Source organism: Limulus polyphemus, unplaced genomic scaffold (genome assembly GCF_000517525.1).
Source record: "Limulus polyphemus unplaced genomic scaffold, Limulus_polyphemus-2.1.2 Scaffold336, whole genome shotgun sequence".
Classification (NCBI taxonomy): domain Eukaryota; kingdom Metazoa; phylum Arthropoda; class Merostomata; order Xiphosura; family Limulidae; genus Limulus; species Limulus polyphemus.
The window spans coordinates 248,385-273,655 of record NW_013665946.1 but is presented as its reverse complement, the minus strand read 5'-3'; the positions used below and the strand labels follow the sequence as shown (position 1 = coordinate 273,655).

General features: G+C 35.7%; 1 protein-coding gene across 4 annotated transcripts in view; it reads right to left on the bottom strand.

The window, feature by feature from the left end:
• LOC106457476 (tankyrase-like protein) overlaps positions 1–25,271 on the bottom strand; it is a 167,279-nt gene that overhangs the window by 106,924 nt on the left and 35,084 nt on the right. For 2 of the 4 annotated variants that reach the window (XM_022383425.1, XM_022383426.1), the window contains exons 1-4: positions 14,753–14,959; positions 14,125–14,278; positions 11,874–12,498; positions 1,805–1,927 (exon numbers count right to left, since the gene is read on the bottom strand). In XM_022383425.1, the coding sequence (XP_022239133.1) occupies positions 1,805–1,927; positions 11,874–12,498; positions 14,125–14,278; positions 14,753–14,775 (925 nt within the window). In that variant the 5' untranslated portion in view covers positions 14,776–14,959. Of the gene's footprint in view, positions 1–1,804; positions 1,928–11,873; positions 12,499–14,124; positions 14,279–14,752; positions 14,960–17,563; positions 17,650–25,271 lie in introns of those variants that run through there. The other 2 variants (XM_022383428.1, XM_022383427.1) reach the window with 2 other exon arrangements.

The window sequence follows — 25,271 nt, the reverse complement described above, 5'->3', positions numbered from 1 at the left end:
CATCATCATCATCATCATAGACAGCAGTACATCGATAATTCTACCGATGCTTAGCTGCCACACAATCATGAATTATTATTACAAGAAAATGGGGACAAAAGTGGGATATCATGTCAGAAAATCAGATTTTTTAATGCAGTAATTTTACAAAAGATATGTCCATGAATATATAAAATTTCTACATACCAGTCAGAGTGCTAAGTGATTTCTACATTATGATTAAAAATACTTTTCTTCATCTCACAAATCTCAAATTTTTTTGCATAATCTCTAAAACCTCTTAAATAAATTTAAAACATTTTTTTCAGTAAAACTTTATACTTTTATCTTATTTTCTCTACAGTAACTTTATACAAGGTTGGTCAATTTGACTGACTTCTAAACACCAAAAATAAATTTGAAATAGATCTAAATTAAAAGTTTTTTCTTTCTAGAATGATTTCAAATTGTAATATGAGATTACGTTTGTTTATTCTAAATAGTTTTATACTCATAATAGTATACATCTATTTATACTTAAATTCTATTTCTTATTGCATTTTGAACCCTGACTAATTAATATTCACACCATCATAAGTTGTAAATTACTTGGCAGTTCACGTTACGCTATCAAACTACATTATGCACTAGCTACTTGCGAGTGTACCTTGTGAAAAAATTTTATTCTATTATTATTTATTTCACCTTAACTAATATAAAAAGTTTCCTATTATTACATTTTAGTTACTTTTATAATAATAAATGAAGAATACACATGTAAAAAGTTCTTATCTGGGTCTTTTTTCTTTGCTGTGGACTGTCGATGACACTTAACCCTACTTTTTTTTTTTAGTAGTACTGCACCAAAGAACACAGAATAATAACATGCAAAAAGTAGACAATGATTCATAAATATCAAAATTTTTCTGGTATTCTAACTGTGACAAGGGCCGTTAAAAATTCAGCAAAGCTTAATGATGTTTTTCCCATGGGAATCAAGTTTCAACTGGAAGCAAAATAGACAATTCTCTGTACAGAAAACAACGTAATATAATCACCATTTGATAGACGAAAACCTTGGATTTCTATTGGTTATAAATAATATAGTATTGAATGGCAGAGAAAACTATTGGCAATTTCTGAAAGAGAGAATGCGACAGGTGGGCATGACAAAAGGGGTCTGGTTGTCAATTTCATGGCTTTGTAATCAAATAAGATTGAAAACTATGAAAATTATGCTTTGCCTGAGTGATGACAATGTTATAATAAGTAATTTACATTAGATTTCATACTCATTGGAGAGGTGGTAAATAAATTAGAAAAAAGGGGATTGTCACAATGTCATAATTCTCACACTAGGAAAAATTCTAATTTTTTTTATATTGCCTTATAAAATTAAAAACTTAAAACCTATGTACTACTAAAATATGGATTATTAGCTATGTTTTTATGCTATGTATTGATACACCATGAAAAGAAAGTAGTTTAATTAAATTATGATTCCAACTCACTAAAACCTCATGATATGCATAGGAAAAGATGCCCATGAAGAGAAGGTTAAAAGTAAATACCTAAATTATTTTAATAATATAGTGCTTTAAAAGAGGTTGTAATGTATTAGGGAAAAAAAATCATCATGCCATTACATGGATAAAATCAAACTGACCTAGCACTAAACTTCTAAAATGGTGTGCAGTCTACCATAAGAACTCAAAGCACTTATAAACAGAACCTCATGATAATGTTCAAAATATTCAAATTTAGAAACCTCCAAAACATGGGGTAACAATGGTAAGGTGCATGATAAAACAACAGTATCACATACCAGTAAAGTCAAAGAAATCTGGGGTGTAAACACTAGTGTTGTTGTCATTACTCAGCCACTGGATTTTGAATCGTTTACTGCTTTTATACACATTCTGAGATGCCCGACACACAAAGAATCCACCTGTTTGGGGGAAAAAATACTCATTATTCTAATTAACTTCTCTATTGCATAAGGAACAAATATTATCCATCATAACTAAAACTCTGGACATACACATTCAAAACATTCTTCTTTCACATTTTATCACAGGTTTAAAAATGTCAAACAGTTTCTTATTTCAAGAAAATAAAAGTTATAATTATTTCTAATGAAAATAAATGTTTGCTTGTTGAATTTCACATAAAGCTACTCAAGGCTATCTATACTAGCCATCCCTAATTTTGAAATGATGGACTAGAGAGAAGGAAGCTAGTCAATATCACTCACCAGCAACTCTTAAGCTATTCTAATTGAATAATGGGATTTGAGTGTCACTCCTATAATGCACCTATGACACCAAATTGTAGAAGGTGATTGGGAGAGGAGGGGGACAATAAAATACAATGAAGTACAAAACCTAAGATCCACAGTCCAACCATTAGGTTGAATGCATTCATCCATGAAAACAAATAAATTCATTAGTAGGTTGCAAAAAGTATAAAAATAATTTTTTCTCTCACCATTGCAATTTATTGTTTAAATTTAAGTACATTTTTTATCAAAAGTAATAATTACATAAATTATGCAATACCAACTATCAAGAACTATGTTTGGAGTCAACATTAAAAGTATAATACTGCTAAACTGCAGGCTTTCATGCACTTCTTAGTTCTGGGTAGAAAAATCTTCAAAATGTAATTCTCACTGTGGCAAGCATTAATAACCTGAATCATACTGAAAAATTACCTTTTTTGATTTAGCCATAATATGACACACACACACATGTATGACCTAATACACCTTTATGGTAGCACTTATAAAATATGACACATTTGTACAAATTACATAAAGCAGAGTTGTACACTCATCTGGTTTCACAAGTTATTGGAGAACCAATTTAGATGAAATATTTTAGAGGAACTCGGGTGGACCCCCGAAAGATCAAGTTTAAATGAACAAGTGATAAGGCAAACAATTCAAGTTTGGTATCCACTTCAATTTTCAATCTTCATTAACTGAAGCCAATGCCAAATGAAAGTGATGTCTGATGCTGTACATAGCATGGTCGACTACATTAATGATCCATACTCAATAGGCCTGCAAGGCAAATAGCATATGCCATCCACGGAGAAACAAATGAAATTAACGTTGTGAAAGGTAGAAAAACATTTGCTAGTACACACATGTAATGAGGTTGCACATATTAGTTCTATACCTGCACTGGTCCACAATACTATCTAATAACTGTTTTGAAAATCAGGAACGGAACAGAATTAAATGTTGTTAAAGTTTAAACATCTGGCAAAAAACAATAAAACTCAGTAACAATTGTTGTAAGACTTTTTTTTTGTTCACAGGGTAACTACACAAAGCAATATGATATTACTAGTATATTAAAACTCTAATCCTGGCAATAGAAATGCTAAATTAAATTTATGCCAACTTTTTCTGAAATTCTCATTGGCAAACCATGAATTCGAAAAAATCATTCAATTCCCTTCTTAACAAAGAGACCAATGTCAAAACACCTATAGTATAGCAACAATTATTTGAAGAAAAAAAAGAGTTGGGATATAAAAATGTTATGAAATAAAGTGATTTTTCAAACTGTTAGTGCTTCAGTTAACTTTCAATACAATACAGGAAATCTTAATGACCTCAGTTCAAGAAATAGAGAACATTTTTAATAAATATAAAATAAAGTGTAAGAGGTTTTTTTTTTATATATGTTTATTTTTTCTACTTTCAATAGTGATGTAGAAATTTTCAACATTTTTGATTACTTAGTTTCCACAGTGTCATGGTGAAAACCTGTGGTCCAGAAAGTTATTAACACTACCTTGTTCCAGTTACTTTGTTTCTTTCTTTTCTTTAATAGGTGATGTTTCCTTTGCCCACAAGGATATTTCAGCATTAGATGAAGCATCTAGGTCGAATGGGTTAGCACTGGAATATTCTTTCCTGGCCGATTATGACGACTGAAAGTGACAGCCGATCAATGCTATCAGGGAACAGAGGTCACAGGGTGATGTCATCAACTTGACAAAGAAAGCAAGTTTACATTCTAAATTTGAGTATGCTTTCTTGGTTCAGTTCTCCACTAGCTGATCTACTGAGAGGATCTAACTTTTTGAAGACCATTGTCTTGGTTCTGCTGCAATCAATCCTGAGAGAAAGAAAGCAACTGAGCTAAATGCTATCTATAAAAGGAAAGGATGTCTGCTTGTCAGAGTGGATACACGCACTAGTTTTCTGGAAACACACATTGGTTTTCTATTTATTCTCAAAATAAGGATTTTGTTCATTTGTTTACAATGTGTCCAGGCTCATTATTTTCACACTAAAGGAAAAACTCAGTCAAATTATCTCTCTCACAAAAACCCTCATAAATTCCTGGGCAAGTTCTGCTATTATTGTGGATTCATCTATCTAACACTTGTCAGGAAACCAGTTTCATAAGTGAATACCACAAGTAGATAGAAAGAGGAAAATTTGATGCTGTAACGAGAATTTATTGTGGGGTTTTTCTGTATTGAGATAACACGATACTAAACCCAGCTTAATCTTTTGTATACAATGAGTTTAAGGTAATGCTTCCATAAAAAGAATGACTTTCTCGGAATACTGAAGTATTTATAATGGAGAGAGATAAAGAGTCCATTCATGGAGAGACGGTTCAGTGGGAAGTGTGTTGAGTCTAGTGGGAGACCTCTCCTAAAGTTAAGACTTTTTCCCAATGCTGTGAAGGTCACTTACATCCCCCAATCTGCAACTGCTGACTCAGGGATATCTGTTCACATATGGTGCAACAAGACCACACAAGCAAGTGGTGCCTCTGAGAATTAATCTTGGCAACAGGGAAGCATGGATAACCAAGGTCTGCAGGAATGGTGAGGCACCTAGTGAGTTTGAGAACACATGGGGATTCTCTACCAAACTTCCAGTCCATCAGCAATCAGAGCATAAAACCCTGACTCTGGTCAAAACCACCAATGACTAGTGAACAGAGGCTGGGAATGCTGCTGACATAGGATTTCTACCAGTTAGTATTGTCTCCCAAACAGTTGAGGCAATGGTCATACACTGATGAAGACCATTACCCATGGACCAAGGCACAGTGGAGAACAGAGAGGTTCCCCATCACAGTGATGACAGTCCCCAACAACTCGGGTTGTGAAGAGTTGTTCGGCAAACCACCATTATCAGTTCATCACTGAACAGCCAAGAATCAGAGGTCAACCACCAGCTGAGGAGTAAGAGTATCTGTAAATAGCTTCCAGCAGGAACCAAAAGTATTGACAACACCTCCTCCTGATACCTGTCAGGATCAATACAAAAAGAATGGGTTCTGGCCTGGCACACAGAGTTCTGTACATGAGACCAAACAAATTATGCCTTCTATATTCAAAAAGAGGCTTTGATCAATACCTAAAAAGTTTCAGACAGGTCACAACTAGGAATGGATGGACTACAGAGCAGGCTGTTCAACACCTGATCCTGAGCTTAGATGATTTGATCCTTGATACTGTCGACCACTTAGACAAAGGGTAACTAAACAAATTATAAACATAACTGGTGAAAGATCAGGCAATCTCTCAGATCAAATTTAAGACCAGAAAGAAGGGAGCTACTGAGGGACTGGCCACTTATGTGGACTACCTGTACCAATTGTACAGAAAAACATACCCAGCAATGGTCTCAGCAGATCAGGACATCCTGATAGGTAAGTTCATTGAAGGACTCACCAATGAACTTATGCAACAGCAGATAGAGGTGAAGGACATCTTCACTCTCTCGGAAAACATGCCCATTGTGACATGCTTTGAAGTGGCAACTTCACTGGCAAAGGGGTGTGATGCAGGTACTGCCACCATGGCATGCTAAACTCAAGAGAGAGTAGTAGCCAGCCACCTCCACAGGATGAAAATGTGCAGCAGCCACACTGACCTCCAGTGAGTGGTAAAGGCTATGCATGCCCTTCCATGGGATAAATTGCACCAAAATACCCATCCATAGGGCATTACCACAGCCAGGGCTGCTGCCTCCATCTGGAAATCATTCAAGATGGAAACTAAAAAAATTCTGCTTCTCTTGTGGATGTGTGGGGCTTTGTGGCATCAAAAGGATGGCAGGGCAACCGACTCCAGTCATCAGCCCAGCAGAGGCCCACCAACACCTAACATCCTCACTTTGCTGGGTAGCAAATTGGGGAAAGATACTTGAACCAGCCATCAGATCAGAGATGATCAGTTACAACAGGTAGATGTTGTAACTAATGCTCTGGAAAAATAATACAACCTAAGCCAGGCTTTGCCACCAGTTTGAGAGAACACAGTAGTTGGTACATGCCAAGAAGTCTAGTGGTCATTCAAGCTCTGTGAGTGCTGAGTAGGGTCTGGTTTGTGCTTATAAAGGTGCAAAGATGGAAGTTGAATTCCTGGTGGACCTTGCAATCTTCCAAGCCCTCCCAGTAAAGATACAACTATGGTCAATGAATACAGAATTGCTCTATGCTAGGCGTGAGAGGGAAGGTAAATCTCTGGCTCAGTCTGGGAGGTGTCACCCACAGAATGAAATGGTTGTTTCAAATCTTGGGTCAGAAACAGACATCCCCATGATGGATGTACTGCAGAGTATTTTGTCAGTTTTGCCTGTGAAAGAGATGAGCTGATGTTCCAAGGGAAAGTCATTTAATGCCACCCAGATTGAGCAAAAGAACAATGAGCTGCACAAGTATATGTGGCAATAAGGATTATAGTACCTTCATGTATACGAGTGCTATCTATTCGCTGGACTAATCCGAACAACTTTCTATGCATTGGTGCCTCACAAGGCAGTTACAGAAGCTACACAAAACATAAACTGTTTCCTGCCCAAAAAGCAGGTAACACTATCTCAGGCAGTAATCTGCCCTACAAGGAATGCAGTTCCAGTATTACTTTGCAATTATGGACAATCACCTATCCAGCTTCATAATGAAATATTCTTTGGCAGGAAAGCAAAGTGGAAGTGGCCATTTGGGTTGCATCTGTCATGCTGCAATTGAGAATAAATACAGGGCTACTGACAAACTTGAGGGCATTGGTTGACAACTGTGCTGACAATGTATACCCAACACGGTGAATTGTTGGGTGAAAATGCCTATGTGTTTGTGGCCAACTGGGTCAAACAACTGATATGCAGCACCATATAGTGAGTGACACACATTAAAAAAAAATCAACTGCTACACCAGCTTCCTTTGGACACTGAAATACAAATTTTGCAAAAAATGAATCATACACAACCTTCAAAGAGTACTTTCTCATCTTCAGTGGTACTTGTCATACATAAAGAAGACATTCCAAAGTCCTGTGTGAACTTCTGATAGGTAAATGTGGTAACTCACACTATCAACTTCCTATTACCAAGAACAGATGAATGTCTGTAGGAGTTAGAAGGCTCCCATTCATTTAACATTTTTGCATTTAGGTACTGTATCATCAAACTGGATGACAAAATCAGAATTTAAATTGCTTTAAGCACGAGAGATGGCTTGTATGAATTTCTTGTCATGTCATTTGGTCTGTGTAATACCCCAGCCACCATCAAGAGACTTCAGTTGGACAAATGCTTGGTCTGTGTTGACAATGTTTTAGTGTTCAGCAACACTTTCAAAGCAATGTTCGAGGATCTGAGAGTGGTATTCCAATGCCTAAGAAATGAGACCTCAAACTGAACCCCAAGATGTATTTGCTCACAGGAACAAAGGTGAAGTTCCTTGGCCACATTTCCAGGAAAAATAGTCTCAATGGACATGAGTAAGGTGGCTACAGTGAGAGACTAGCCATTGACTACAAGAAAACTGAAGTTTCTCGGTTTTGTGTTGTACAGGCAACAATTTATGGTCAGTTTCTCATCACTGTCAGCTCTCACAAAAGTGGAAGTGCACTTTGACTGGAGTGAAAATTGTGATCAAGCATTTGGATTCCTGAAGCTTGCTATAGTTGACGTTCTGAGGCTAGCCTATACTCCTCAAGACTGTTTTACCTAGACCATGAAATCAGCACCAAAGGTATCAGAGGTGCAGGATGGAGTGGAATGTATAAGTGAATATGCTAGTCATATGCTTATGGCTCCTCAACACAGATACTGTATAACAAAGAAAGAAGTACTTCCTGTGGATGTCTTCATAAAGCACTTCCACAGCAACTCGTATGGTAGCAAGTTCACCACCTAGGTGGATCATGCTTCACTGAAGTGGTTCATAAGCTTTGAAAATTTGGAAGAGATAATAGCATGTTGGATAATAATGTTGCAATAATAGGATGGCCATAATCCATCATCCAGGCATGTAACATAGATATATAGATGGACTATCTTGCCACATAGAAAGACCTTGTCTGTTCATGTAATGTCCTGATCCTGAACATCATGTGGGAGTTGAAATCACCACTGTAACAGCCATAGCTACAACAGGTCATAAAATAAATTATTACACTGAAGGATGAATGCCAAAACTAACATTTCAGAAGCTGTGAGACAAGGAACTGAAGAACCCTAACCTACTGTCAGTGCTTCTTGAAGTCCTGTCTAGCAAGGACAAGCCCACCCAGCAGTAGTAGAGGAGTGTAGCTCAGACAGAAGTCATCTGTGGCAATTATACAAACAACTGAGAGTGCAAAAAGCAAGTCTGTACTGTTGTTACCAGCCTGAGAGGCAAAATGTTCTGGCAGTGCTGCAGCTAGTGCAGAACACTGCAGCAAGAAATAATCTGGACTTTACATGACACCAGGACAAGAGAGCACCAAAGTGTGACATGTACTTGTGCTAACATTCAATGGTACTGTTCTGGCTGTGAGTGAGTTAATATGTTCAGCACTAGTGTTAATGCTGTGCAGTGTGTGCTACCCAGCAGAAGAACCAGCCAAGGCATGGTCAACTCCAAGAAAAAACCATTTCTTGGATCTCCTTTACAGAGGATAGCCATGGATGCTGCTGTTTTACTCCTAGAATCTGCAAGGGAGTATCACTACATACATGTAGTCACTTACTACTTCACAAAGTGGGCCAAAGTGCATCCATTAACCAACATGTCAGTGCAGACCATCAAGGACTAGTTAGCTGAGAGCCGGACAGCATAATTTGGAGCACTAGAGGAAATTCACATTGACCAGGGTACTAATGTTAACAGCCAACTGTTCCCCAAGTTGTGTAAGGTGTTAGGTGTGGTAAAGACCCATACTTCACCTTATCACACCTACTCTGATGCTTGCATTATTTGTTAAACTCAATGAAACCAAGTGAGCTTATGTAATGATGACATACAAAGCAAAATAGCAAGGATCAGTGCCAAAGCAGATCATGTTTGAAAGTGAATGTCCCTCCCTGTGGACATGATGCATGGTTCTCCACAACAAAAAGAGCTCCTCAGTGCCCCCAACAGTATGTAAAGTGACTAAGGTTGACAATGGCTAGACAATAAGATTTTAGCCAACAACAACTCAGGAAGGGAGCACAGCAACAGAGGAGGCATTATGAGTAGACGGTGAAGAGATGGATATTCCAACACTGGTAACTAGGTGTGGTTGTGTTACATACCAGCAGCAGAAAAGGAGCTTAGATCCATATGAACTGGTACATACCTGGTACTCCAACAAGTTGGTCCTTTAATGTATGAGATACAAGCACAAGGTGTGAAAAAACATGTGGGGCATGTCAATAAGCTGTTTCCATATGTCACAGACAAGCCCTTGGTGCACTAGCTTAGCCCAGAGTCTTTGTAGTAGTTCAGTGAGTCAGAGGAGGACATCTTAAGTCATCTTGACCCACCCAACAGTGAGAAGGAAGCATCAGATACTTACCTTGTGGTTTTCAAGGAGCCAGATGAAGAGTTACTAGAACTGTTCAAGAAGCTAACATCAACCTTACAATCAATATGAATGGAATTTGTTGATCTTCAAAGTTGAGATGGCTAGGTAGTTGGAAAACTACTAACGAAAAGGGTGTCACAATTCTTTGCTTTCTGAGCTAATGAATTTTCTGATGTTAAACATTGTTCAGTATTTTGAGGAAGTCACTCCAAAAATTTAGTGAAGTAGTGAGGACTCTGAAAAGTATATTGCCTGGTGCACCCTGAATTTTACATCCATCTTTGTGGGAGATAGATATACTGGATATCGTCAGAAAAGGAGTCTAGCTTTTCTGAGTGTGTGTTGGAATACCATAATGAGAAAACAATTTTTTTTCTACCTTGGGCAACTGACTTTCAGTCTAAGTCTCAATTTTTCCAATTTTTCCCAGTGTATTTTTTTTTTTTTGCAATGTCTGAAATAATATGAATTGAGTTTGATGGCCCCTAGATGGCACTACAGTCACTACCTAGCTTTTACACTGTCATTGCAGAAACATATGGCCCAGAAATTGTTAACATGGTTTTTTCTAGTTATTTTGTATTTTTCTGTTCACTTTAATAAGTTACTGAAGCACCTGGATTGAAAGAGTTACATCCTATCAATGCTGTCAGGAAACAGAGGTCACAAGGTGATGCATCCAGTGGACAAAGAAAGTGAGTTTACATTCCAGATTCAAGAACACTTTCTTGATTAAATTTTCCACTAGTTGATCTATCAAGAGAATCTACTTTCTTGAAGATTATCGTGTTGGTTCTACTACAATTGATCCTGTGAGAAAGAAGACAACTAAATGCTGTACAGAGGAGGAAAGGACTGTTTACTTGTCAGAGTGGATACATGCATTGGTTTTCTATTTATTTTCAAAACAAGGATTTTATTCATTTGTTTATAACATGTCAAGCCTCATTATTTTTCCAATAAAAGAAAAAACTAAAACATTTTGTTTATTTGTTTATGACATGTCAAGCCTCATTATTTTTACACTAAAAAAATTCTGCCAAATTATCTCTCTCATGAAAACCCTCATAAATTCCTGGGCAAACTCTGCTGTTACTGCAGATTCATCTATCTAACACTTGTTGGGAAACCGGTTTCATCCACGAATACAAAACCTTTAAAAATTGCCAGCAAGAATATATTTAGTACGAATTTTACAGCAAAAACTGTATAATTATGTATTATTTAAGAATGAAAAATTTTGGCTTTCTACAGCTGTGAATTATTTTTCACCAAACTAATCATCACACATTAACCTACATATTAGTTGTATCAGATATTTTATAAAATTTGTAACTGGAAAGTAGGGAGATGACTTAGGCTTTCTAGAAAAGATTATAAGAAATTTTACTTGGCTAATTGATATAACCTGAATTCACAAAAAAAAGTTTAGATAACCTATTGTCTCTTTCCACCATCTAGTACATTATTTGGGCTCAGTATTATAGAACTAAATCAGAAAGCTCAAAACAAAGTTGTTGCAGTGCACACTGGACTATCTATTATTTTCATAATAAAAATTACAACTTAATGAGACCTATAACTTTACTGTCTAATATTTCACTAACTTATCTTTAAAAGACCCAACCAAATGTATGTATTGACTGGCAAATGGTCACTTTCCATACAAATAAAATACACTTGTGTTTTATTTTTCCTTTACTCTTTCTTTCACTGTTGCATTTACAGATCAAGAATTCCCCCTGTGCCAGATTTATTTTTATCTATAAAATATAAAACAAAAAAAAAGACATTTCAATATTTCATTACTTATCTAACTCTTAAAACTAGTAAACAAATACAATTGGTATAGCATGTTTCAAGGCTAAAAAAATTATATGTAGTATGTTCTATATTGTATGTATAGCAGTGAAAGATAAACTTTATAAATACACTCTTTATTCAAGTAAATCATAACACCCCTTTTAAATACATATCAAATGAATTTGATAATTGTGAGATACAGTTTTAAGGCATAGGTGTCAAAACAAATAAAACCAACATATGCAGTAATTTAAGAAACTCAAAAATTACTTACCATTTTCGTTGCGTACAGCTAGAAATTCTCCCTTGTTAAAAAGTACAATTTTGTCATCTGGAGATTTAGCTGGATGTTGTCGAAAAATGGAAGGAATAGGACTTATTGGTGCAGGAGACTGGAATGGCTGATACTGAAGACGAATTCTTTTATTTGAGTGAGATGGGATGGGATCCATGACTGTTTGTGGATGTCGTTTCCGCTTTTTCCTTTCTGGTGTGGACAGAGATAATTTAGAAGAAGAAGGCTGTGATTGGCGAGCATATTTGGATGGACTAGTTGTTACCTCTGGCTTGTTTAGAGACATGATTTGGGTGAGTATAACATTAGATGCAGTAGGAGAACACTGTGAAATGTGTTTGTTTGGTGATGGTTGAGATGGCAGAGAAAGAGGTGGTGAAGAGGTGGCAACTTTTTGAGGTTTTTTCTCAACAGAAGATGTGACAGAATGTGTTTGTCCTGGCGAGGAGGGTGAGTGTCGAGTTGGTCTTCTCTCAGCTGGTGGAGAACCTGGAGGAGGTAGAAGAATGCTAGCAGAAATAGCTGGAGCCTGTCTTCGAGGACGAGCAGGTCCGTGCCGACCAGACGATGAGTGTTTAGATGGCTGCCGATCTGACTTCTTAGTCTGGTGAGTAATATACACCAGTCTACCTTAATTTCACATAGTAGTGCTATTTGCTACTATAAACTAATTATTTATTTTTAACACTATTCTTTTATCACACAGAAGCAACATTAATTTTCAACAATGGTCAAATGATCAAAATAAATGGTTAAGAACATTTATAACTTGTTTGTAAACACTTTTATAGAGTATTTAAACTATTATTGTTTGAAAATTTCGCTAAACTAATTATTATCACAAATTATTGATATGTTATCATATAATCTTAAGTGAAAAATTAAACAAAGTTTAAGAAAAGATGTATCAGGAAATATAAAAACTGCTTTTACAAATTTTCTCTGGTACAATTAATATATACAAGCTTCAACTGGAAGCTAAACATGAGAGATAGAAAAGAGAAATACAGAAGGATACTTTTATTTTAGTATGTGGTCTTACCATGTTAAAAATAATAACCTGTTCAAAAGGATACAAAGAATAGTTAATGGTAAAGAAGAAACTGAGTTAAGAAACATCGTTTTCTTGGAACATAAAATAACTTGGGTTTTAGCTTGGTATTATTTGACTGAACAAAGTACTTGTGTTAAATTGAAAATACAGATGTAACTATTAAGAGATCATACAAACAATTTGTGAAAAAAAAATGTTGCAGGATGTTGATGTAGTATACTCAAAAGCTTTTGTGAGGTAAACTTACCCTAGAAAGATTTTACCACCTTATTCTTTAGTGCTGTTCTTCATACTTATAATATAATGGCCTATCTACTAAGTAATTTAAACTGTATCTTTTACAATTCATGGCCATATGTAATGTTACTGAGTAACAATTTTTGTAAAATATATTATAATTTACAAATTATCTAGCTTCAACATCTGTGCCCTATAAATTTCATACATCAAATCAAAATATCTCAATAATCTATTAATTAACAGGATCTTAATTTCAGGCTTCCAAATACACCACTGCAGAAATAAAGGTTTCATATAATGCTGATAATGAGGTATGAATTATTTCTTCACATCAAAAATTCTGCACAATCATTATATTTGCATGGATCTGTATTGGATAATTATGATAATGCCTTGACTACAGTATCAAGAGTTTTGTGGATATGTTTTCAGTTTAAAATATAGGCTTATCTTCAAATGTATATGTTTTCAATGGTTTTGAGGCCAATTCTGAACGAGAATAAAGGAAATAAAGGATTAGGTTTTATAGGCTTCACTGGAAGGCCTGTAATTTCCAGCTCACATTTTATAAATATTTATGGCAAAGCTACTAAGGCTATCTGCCACCATCCTTAATTTTTGAACTGCTGACCAAAGAGAAGGCAGTCAGTCAACAGCATCCTATCACCCACCATCCACACTAAGGAGTTGACTGTTACCCTTGTAATGCACCTACAGCTTCATGTGTGGGGAATATTTCATGATATTGCAATGATTCAAAACTGACTCACCAGCTCTGAAATCCAGAACTGTACTATATAGCGAACCTGTGCAACGTAATTAAAAATATATTATTATTAGAAAACAACCTGGAAGACAAATGAAATAAGCAAGCATTGAATGCTAAGATGGCCAGTATGTTTAAGATTTAATCTAATCAGCTATGAAATACTTTACCTTTTCCTGTGTAGTATCTGAGTGATTTGTCACATTTAGTGGAATGGGACCATCTTCACAGCCATTGGATTCCAAATGCTGGTCCATGATTCGTGTACTTCGTCTTGTTGTTTGTTTCCCCAACTGCTTTTGCCTGTCCCTCTGTTTCAATTCTCTGTTTCAATAGATTTAAAAACTTTAACTTTACTGAACATTGTCACTACAACAGTATGATAAAAAAAACAACAGCATACCAAACAATCTGTAACTTGCTTTAACTCTTTAACATATATTCACTACCAACTAAAATTTTTTACTTTCAGTTCCATAACTGCTATTGTAGTTAATTTAGGGAACAAGAACAAAGTGAAGGATTTAAACTAGTTATGGATACAAAAAAAAATCAGAGTTAATAAAATTTAGTTGTTGATTTTTATATATTCATGTTTAGATGTATTATATACAATATCATCCAACCTCAAGCCAATCACCATACTTTATATAAAACCAGTTTGGACTAGTATACCAGTCACAACAAATCATTCAATCAACATCATTTATTGTACGACTAGTTTGTGTGACGAGTTTCATCGTGTTATTATTTTTTTTTAAATCAATACAAATGCCTCAAAGGTTTATTCTAGCAAACCTTTCTCCACTACTAAACAGCATGGCACCCGTTAGCGTCAGCCCCAAACCGATAATGTCACAAACATAGACTTCAAGAAATACGCCGGTCCTAAGCCACACTAATAACACATCATAACCATACGGATAATAACGTCTTGTAGACGGCTCGTAGGTATGTATTACATTCCTTTGTTAGCGGCTCGGTCTGTTTATGTTGAAGACTCGCTCTGTCTCGGTTGAAAAGAAGAAACCTTTTTCAAGCAAGGAATAGACGAGAGAGAGAGTATGGCGACTTCACCACATCAACACCAGGAACTACCGCCCTCATCATTGGCTACAACTATTCCATCAATTGATCGACGATATATGACGCGACCAGACACGTGCGATAACAACAAGCGGTGTTGCTGGGTGACGTATGATGTCACAGCAGGGTAAACTGGACGGAAAAGCACGGGTTATAAACAAACATAGGCAAAGTTTGGGACCAGAGTGCAGATATGTATATAAATACAAAAGTAATGAAGCATCACATATTATAATTCGCATATAAGCCAAAGACGCTACCTTTATTCACTCCGGGAAACAAAACTTTTATGTGATATTCACAATTACATTATTTATATGAACTACAGTTTTGTTTTTTGTTACTAGATATTCATAAAATACACCAAATAATTCTTCCTTTGGCGTGTTACAAAGACTTATCAAAAAGGTGCTTTGAAACTAGTGCGGTATCTTCTTCCGTCTACCAATAATTCTGCAGGTACAATGAGATATATCAAAATTATGTACCAATAATCGGGTCAATGCTATATGTTCAATATTTAATACTGGTAATTCAATTTCATTCATTTTTTTTTAATTATTTAAATTGCTTGGTTACCCTCGTAAAACGCAAAAGATAACTTAAACGTTGCATACCTTTCCTGCTAAACCGCCAATACATTAACCTAAAGATAACTTAAACGTTGCACACCTTTCCTGCTAAACCGCCAATACATTAACCTAAAGATAACTTAAACGTTGCATACCTTTCCTGCTAAACCGCCAATACATTAACCTAAAGATAACTTAAACGTTGCATACCTTTCCTGCTAAACCGCCAATACATTAACCTAACATTTCGACATATATTTGTCACAGCGTTTTATTCCTAAATAAAATGGTAAAATTGCATTATCTCCGAGCTACCATAAGGTTATTTCTGTAAGATATTGAAGCAAAATAAGATTTTGTTTTTATACCAAAAAGCATGTATATTGTGTGTAGCTTACATTCTCCATGGTTACTTTCATTATTTCTCAGTGACAAGCCTAAATACAGATATAGTTTATTTTGGATGCCTGTTTTAATGTAGTCCTTCCCTAGTAGAGCCTAGTTAATCCACAAATGTTGGACATGTCCTGATGAGCAGGCCTAGCCTAAATGTTGCGACTATTTATTTTCAGGAATGATGATGAAGTTTCGACATACATAGAGATTGATTTCAGTACGTAATATTAAAACGATCCTTACAGTCCATGTCGCCACGTTCGATCACATTCTACCTGACGACTGTGCATCTTGATAATATCCCTGCAGCATTAATTCCACTGCAAAAGATTCTATCCTAAGGCTGTCATATCCAAATCACACCATCCCTCCTTGAAGTTCAGAGATAAACCATGTAATTTACGAGGACAATTGTTTCCCAGTGCCTCTTTCAACAGTCTGCTTGCACAGAAATCGATAGAAACTGTATATAGCGACTTGATTTGTATGTTTTCATGTGGAACAGCATGAATATATATACTTCATTCTCTAGCTCACTGAGTTATTCCATGGTTGATTGAACAGATATTTCGTGTGTGTGTTTTCTTATAGCAAAGTCACATCGGACTATCTGCTGTTTCCACTGAAGGGAATCGAACCCCTGATTTTAGCGTTGTAAACCCAAAGACTTACCACTGTCCCACCGGGAAACCAGATATTTCGTGGAAGCAGCTTATGTGAATTTTTCAAACGGACATTCTTCTTGACTATGTTGCGTTATGTTTTGCTTTTAAATTTCACACAAAGCTACATTAAGGGAAATCTGCGCTAGCCACCCCTAATTTAGAAGTGAAATACTAGAGGGAAGGCAGCTAGTCATCACCACCTACCGCCAACTCTTGGCCTACTATTTTACCAAGGAATAATGGAATTGACCATCACATTATAACACGCTCATAGCTGAAAAAGCAAGCATGCTTGGTGGAATGGGGATTCGAACCCAGAATCCTTATATTGCGAGTCAAGCGCACTAACCACCTGGTCACTCTGGGCTGCATAATGTTGTTTGAGACATATGGACGGCTTTTGCTACTGATCTTTGTATTCGTGGATTCTCATCTGTTACAATACACAACACTATGCTTACCATAGATGAGGTATGACTTGGTGAAGGTCTCTTTCTGGATGGTCCTGGATTCCCAAGTTGATCCATATACATTTGTTTTTTACAGTCATTAAGTAAAGGGAGTATTTCCATCTTGGAAATTCTAAATCCCCAGTATGAACACGTATTTATGATCTAAATGTGTGAATGTTTTAAATCGGGAAGAACTGTTTCATGCCCTTCCCAAAAGTGACAAATTTTCAGAGCCAAAATGCCACATAATGTAAAAAATGGAACATTTGTAGATTTTAAAGTATGGCTGGAAGCACATACTTTGAGCATACTGCTGTACAGAGTTAGTTCTGCTGTCTAATGGCTTTATTTGTAGAATTCTCAAATACAAATACTTCCATGCACACATTTAAGTAATCGTGTACGTGCATATAATAGGAGCAAGCAACAGTTTTGTACCTCAAGTTTCATTATGAGGGAAGACTTGCAGTGCATTGCAGCTCAGTCCTTCAATTTTGTTTAGTTTTCTATGCTGACAAAAACACTGTTTTTACTTTGACTGGAGAGATTCACCTGTTTGAAATTACAAAAAAACAGGTACAACATGGTAATTTGTGTAGAAATATAAAATTACCTAAATTAACTGTAAGAGGCATGCGTATCTGGTAAATGTTTCAGCTAAACGAACTTTCTTATTTATTTGTAGTTAACTTAGTATTGTTTGAAAGGTAAGCATATTTGTTGATTTATTGGTTTCTAAAATGGGTCATGTTATGCAGACATGTTCCCCCTCTTCTATTTTTTCATAGCTGTTCTATATACAATATCTGTACATACAATATTCTGGAGCACTTTCTCATTCCAACATGTCCTCAGGAAGCTGCATTTGTCAAGTAAATGTGAGCATGTTTAGCAAACAACCAGTTAGTGTTCAGTTCTCTCAGAAAATGTGCCATCATGACCTACAGTAAATGATCATTCCTGTCAGCTCATTGGTATTAACAAACTGGAAGTGATACAGTAAAGTGTGCATCTAAGCCACTCCCAAACGTTTGAAACTCAGAAAAATAAAAATAAAATAAGCTGTTAAAATAAGCTCCATGTTTTTGTGGATTTCTTAACCTATACATCATTGATGGACTGTGCTTTAGCCCACTTAGTGAAATAATCAATAATCAACCAACATAAACCAATTATCTTGTTCAGTTTCAAGGAGAAGACTAGACAGAGAACCAACAACTCTCTACCAGAACCAGCTCTATTTTGGCTGGGTTTCTTTTCTGTGCAACATGCAGAGTACAGTGTTTGCATCATCGCTCAATGTGTCGATGCAAAGTTGGCTAGAAAAACTACCCATGCAATACCCTGGTTTCCTACAGTCCTTGTACTATGCAAGCCTGAAATATTTCCTGTTTAAGAGTTCTGGGAATTGCTAGCTGCAAACACAGGTTGAGAATCACATATTAGTGGTTTATAACAACAGTGCAGTATAGTTGCACTCTCAGTTAACTGTATAACTACCTTAAGTTACGTGCAATTGCAAATTGTTCCTCAGTTTCAGTTGGCCTTGCTTCAACTGGCTGCATGGCAATTATTACTTTAGTTGCTATTCCCACAGTTTCTGAAGCATTAATCATGATATCTAACCACTAGTGGAGTGATATAGCAAATTACATAATATTTTTGGTTACGGTTTTGTTTATCATTCATTTATTATCCCCTGTATCATTTAATTTATCTATGAATTTTTAGTAGCATCAAAATGTTAACTCACATTCTAGCTGATCACGTTTATATTGAGTAAATATGTATGTATTATGAAACTGAAACCAGCTTCCCTAGTAGCAAAATATCATGTAAATTTATGTTCACATGAGATGCACTCTCATAAATAAATACCCTGCCATAAGCTTCATAAATGGAATCATGATATAGTTAGTGAACTATTGCTGTTTCTCACTTGAAATTGTTATTAATATACAAAAGTGATTTTGGAATTTATTTATTTTTTTGAAATAGTTTTTTTCTTTCTCTGGTTCTTTTTCCTGCTTCCATTATTTGAAATAATTAATATTTTTGTTTCATTGTTCGTTAACATTATTATCAAGCCCTGGCCAGGCACTTTTTTATTAACTTTTTTTTTTGTTTTGTTTTTTTGGTAAGTGCTAAATTTTATTCCAAGCATTGTTACAGTTTAATAAATTGTTTGTTTCTGTTGAACCCTGGTTGTAGCGGCATGTTATTTTAGACATTACAGTGGGATCCCACATTGTACGATTCATCAGTCACTTAACTCCCATATGGTATCCAGGATCGGCACATTCAATAAAAAGACAGGTTTTCACATTTAGGAAATGTTGAATCCCTGGGTGATGATGTACAGCAAATACATATTCTCACAACATTGTAATACAATATGCAATCATCCCTTCCATATTTTTAATTCATGAGTCACATCATCCACACAAATGTTGAAATTTGTATCATACAAGTAGTTGTGGTAATGTTTAATGAATAAAACTGAAAGCGGTTTTTTCTTTTTGTGCAATATCTGCATTCAGGAGTCATCAGTGTATGACTAACATATGCAATTATACTTATTACTCCAATCTTCATCTACAAAATACTTCTCCAACTCCACTACTGCTAGCATCAGTATCCAGCAGATAATGGTTGACTGCAGTTGTAAATGCATCAATCAAAGATCAACCAAAATGAAGGCACAAACATTTGAAGGGTGAAGGGTGTACTGATGGGAGAAGCTGATGTACTCATTGAAGAGAATCTGCTAGAAGGTTCATTGCCCTAGGCACATGACCAACTCAGAAAATTACACAATGCAAATGTTGCCACAGAATAGATGCTGCAGCAAATCAAAGACTATTCATCAAAACCTAACATTGTTGTAATAAAGGTGGAAATTTCCAAGCAGACATGGTGAACTGCCTAAAACTATGACAAATTAATGTGATACTTGGATTCCTAATGTGTCTCATGTGAGCATGACCCTTCGTGAATTGCCTCATAGAGTGAAGCCATCATCTCCAAAACAGAGAATGTCTCTGACAGAAGGACAAGAATAGAGGATTAGGTGTACCCAAAATACTAGGGATTACAAAATCAAAGATAATGGATGAATATTGCCTTGAGCAATGTTGATACAAATCCTGAAATGTGCAATATATTGGGTGTGCATCAAGACTTCCACTTGCAAATAATCCAACCCAGAAAAGAAGAAGATGTTACAATGGGTGTGAATCATTGAGTAATGAAATGACCAAGCTAGTATAATCCATTCAACCACATAATGATGAAAATCAACATATCAGTCATGTAGAAAATCAGCAAAAGCACTGACTACACATGTAAAGTTATAAGGAGCCAAAACTTGACCAAAAGGCAGGGCTTTGAGCTTAATCTATTTCATGATGTATGAAATGAAGAAACAAATGCAAAGCCGTGAATTGGAATGTGCAAATAAGCATCTTTGAGCTTCACTTTTGTCATCCAACAGCTTTGATGAAGAATCCTGTGTAAAATCCTAGAAAGAAGAAATGTCAGTATAATGATTGAGATGGGAAAAATCTAATATAATTCTCCCTTCTCCTGTTTTCTTAGGTATCACAAAAAAAGATGAGAAGGAAACCTTGGAGAAACTGAAAGTACTACTTTGATAGCCCCAATGACCCCAGTGAACAAAGAGTTGAAACTTTCTCATTCAAACAAAGTACAGAAAGTGAGTTGTCCATAACTCGAAAAGAAACTGAAAGAGAAGGAAGTTGATTAAATTGGACACAAAAACCAACATGAAGTAGCTGTTGAACCCAAGGGTCTCAAAGTCAAGGAGTTCATAGATGAAGGTACAGTCCCAAATGGCTCCCAAAAAGTTGTAGAGGAGGAGTCATAAGAAACAGAACACAGTCGCTATCAAGATGACCTAATCACTATGATCACAATGCAAGAATATGATGAGTACTATCTGGATGTCGATCTAAGGTAATCCTCAAAACTAGAGCCCTAATCAGCTCCTGCTGATGAGCTTCCACTGACTGAGCAACCAAATGAGGTGATATGGCAGCAAAATGAAAAGGTTACAAGAAAGAGGTTCATTGGATGTCATTAGTACTGTTGTGGGGGAACTAATCCCCTTCAAGCCCACATAGCAAAGGAGAATGCCAGCCATGCATAACAGAAACCAAGTCAGGAAATACTTCTGCCAAAGAAATGTGAAAATTTGACCCTTCCTTCTAAGAAAAAGGATCAGGAGAATGATTATAGCCTACAACTAATAACTGAGCAGATTAAAAAAACATCAAGATCAACATAATCATGGTATGAAAGTGAGAATACTGACATGAAGAAGGGAAGAAGATCTCGTGGGTGACACCCCCCAAAAAAAAACAATATGAGGACCTAAAGTTTTAGCTGATAAGTAAATAGAGGTGGACCTTACTGGAAGGAAAGTATAATGAGAAACACATGGCATAAAAAAAAGCTGAGAAGGATCTTTATTTCAAAACCTAGATGTCAGGAGAAAAAGAGAAGAAATAATTATTCCAAAATGGTATTCTATAGCAGATGAAAGAATTCCTCAGATGTAATAGAAACAGACTCAAGAAGTGAAATGCCACATACCTGTGAAAATAGAAAATAAGGTCAGAAGGAGCTTCATCAGAATTAGGGCTGGCTGGGAAATCATGCTAGTTAGATAAAGGTAAGTCTGAGCAGAAAAGAAGAAGAAAGAGGGTTGTGTCCGATCTTACAGGTGTTCAAAAACTTCATACTCACCAGGGATACCCCCAAAATACTCGGCATGAATGGTGTAAACATGTTGACCTATAAATGCGACAATGCACTAACAGGAATTCACTGCTCACTTAAGAAAATTTACTGAAATTAAGCTTCAGCAGACAGATAGTGAACAGGAATAGATGCATTGAGTGAAGATGAGTCAGAAGTATTAGCTTCAAAAATTCTACCTACAATTTGATCAAGGAATTTTTCCTACATTAGTACAAATGCACACTTCCTGGGTTTAAGCTTAAAGCAACCTCTCTTACCTCTAAAACAACATGCTCATGTTCTCAGCACTAAACTCAAACATGTGGCCAAACAACAAGACATCACTGACAATGGTCAGCCACCTCTTTCTTTATAGCTGTTTCAGTGTAAGCTCTACTAGTCTCTCAAAAGTGATGCAAGTGTTATACAAGACAAATGGAATGATGTAAAATTTATAAAAATTATCTTGAGTGGTAAAAGCAGTCTTAGATCTGCTCTTATCATCCAATTTGCTAACCACCAAGTATAAAATACTGAACCGTCCAATGGTCCAGACATTCATCTATAAGAGTGTAAAGTCACCAATGTAGGTCATCAGGTTCAACAATCAGAAATCAATAATGAATCTTGGTGTACCCTCCTTGTGCTGGAGATGTCCATGCATTTTCTAACAGCTTTAAGTTTCTGCATAATAAATCCACTGTATTTCAGCATTAGTATTATCCAAGGAAGCCTTCAAAATGGTTGTTTTATTGGGCATGTATCCTTATTGCCATGGAAAATTACTGTTGTCCAACCTAATGAGCCATTTGGGCCCATGAATACACTGCCATATTAAACCAACAAGTTACTGAGCTTTTTTTAGTCTGTAGGCCAAATCTAGATTACTCGTACAATCATCATATAACAACCTCACATGTTCTTTAAGAAGTGTGTTCACTCTTAGTCTTAGTATTACAGAAGCAACCCTAGCAATACCACTAGACTTGCTTTCCACTATTTACAAAACTGAAACTATGTCACCACTTCAGCAGTAAGTGTTTAAGATAAGACTTCCTGTTTTCTTGACAAAAAACAGCACATTTGATGTATTGTTCCCATTATTATGTTATATGATGACAATGTACTAAACACCTTGCATGTAGTACATCATGGAATATCATTTGAATATTTGGAGTAATGTGACTCCCTCTTTAACATACACTTCTTCAGTCCATTGTTTTTGGAAAGATCTAGTTAGTATTGGATAACTCTCCTGCAGAAATGCACTCTTTCAGAAAACAGAAAACTCTACAATAACAAATCCTGTGATTACAGCATGAACATTTCTCATTACTACCTTACTCTGTGGTATTCTCAGATGCACTGATTTACCTTTCAGACAGTATCCTGAAGTAACATGAGGTTCAATAAGAAAATGTTCCATGGAAGAAACCTGAATTCTGACTTTGACCAAATTTGAAGCAAGAACAAGACTGAACACAATGTGTACAGAGTAATGAGTAATCATCTTTACTGACAAAAACAATTAAAGTGGACAAATTTACTGGAGAGAGGGCAGTGCTTATACTGTAGATATAGGCTAACTAGTGAAGAACTTATAAAACTTTAACTACTTTTCAGCATGTCCCAGACTGAGAAAGCATACCATTATATACACAATTTTATAATGCTATCACTCTCAGTTCATATGTACTATACATGTCACTGTTGGTGAATCCAATAATAAACACAAAGGACACATCCTCAACGTATCAACTGAGCTGCCAGTGGTAAAGATCACTGTCCACCTCTACAAAGTGTATTGTATTTTACAACAATCTTTCCCATAAGAAAATGCATATGACACTATATGGGAATGACTCAGAACAATAGGAACTAGTCAAAGACACTTAGTCATATTCCTTGACCAACATTCTATTGCTAAAACTGGACATATGGCTCAAAATGTTATGTATGAATATTCCTGATGAAGTTGAAGCAATCACTTTACGAGAAAACAAGAAGTACTACATATACATTTGTATCCTGCAGAGTCAATCCAAACAGAGCAGGGATTATAAAACAACTTAATCAGTTCAAAGGATGAAGTAAAACTAATTGAAATAAGTAACACTTCAGCTGGTAGGGGTACATGGCCAAAAAAAGGGGGAGGGGGTATTGTTAGTTCAACTAATAAAAAAAAACACATAATGGGCCAATCCAAAGCAAAAACTGTTTCAAAATAATATCAAACCAATCAATCAAAAAATTGAAATAACTATTATCAAAGTCTGAAAAAGAAAAGAAAAATCACAGTACAGCACACATTCTAACTAATAAAAAAACTTGTAAAACTTAACTAATTGGAGTTCAGTCAGTCAACAAATGTGGTAAAAACAAAATCAAGTTAACTCAGTCACTTAAAAACAAATATAAAGTTAGAGCCAATTGTGGAACAAAACTGATAATTATTATTTAAATCCATCAGGAGACAACAAATAAGAATAGTGTTAATTCTACAATAAAGATATTAGTGCTAACCCAGTGAACCAGGGGGAAAATAGTAGTTTCAATGCAGGTGCTGGAAACACACCTATTTTAAAACTAATCAGTCAAAGAACAAAAACAGAAATAGTGTTAATTCAGATACTGACAACCAAAACTGTATCAAATGTCAATCCAATCAATGATAGTATAAAATTTAAGAAAGGCTATAAGTTCTTATTACACCACATTACTTCACCATTAAGTGAAAGTTAAGATTATAAATAGTATCATCAATGCTCTGGAAAAAACGGTGGTTCTTCACAAAATGTAGAATATAATTTTTGTCTTCTTTCACACCTGTACCGTCAAGGAGCTGCTTTTTATGATCGAATTATTATTGTTTTTACTCTCTCCTTTCAAATTCCATGGTGCGATCGCTATGCAGCTAATGCGAGGAGTTCCATTTAATTGCTAATAAGAGTCCGCGTCATCACGTCAGATGTGAACATACAAAAGCGAGACATTATGTAACCATGGCAACCTACTCTATAAAAAGATCACAAGATTCTGTCAAGATTGATGCTAGTTGGTAAGAAAGATCGTAATAACAGAAACATCTAAGTTCAGCCCACCTTGAAATTCAAGCCAACATTTCCGTAATTTCCGTCTCATACTAAGTTGCGAAATACTAAGAAATAATTAATGTGAAAGGCATTACGTACATTAATTTTAGCTATGTAATGTTTAGATGTTTAAAATTATGTTAAGAAGCTTCAGAATTTACGAGAAAAGTTTGGTCTTGTACTGGCAGTAAATGCTATTTATCGTTTCTGTTTTCCTTTTATCCAAATGAACAAAATAATAAAAAATGGGAATTTAAAAATTTACAAATAGGGGATCGTAAAAAAAGTAAGCA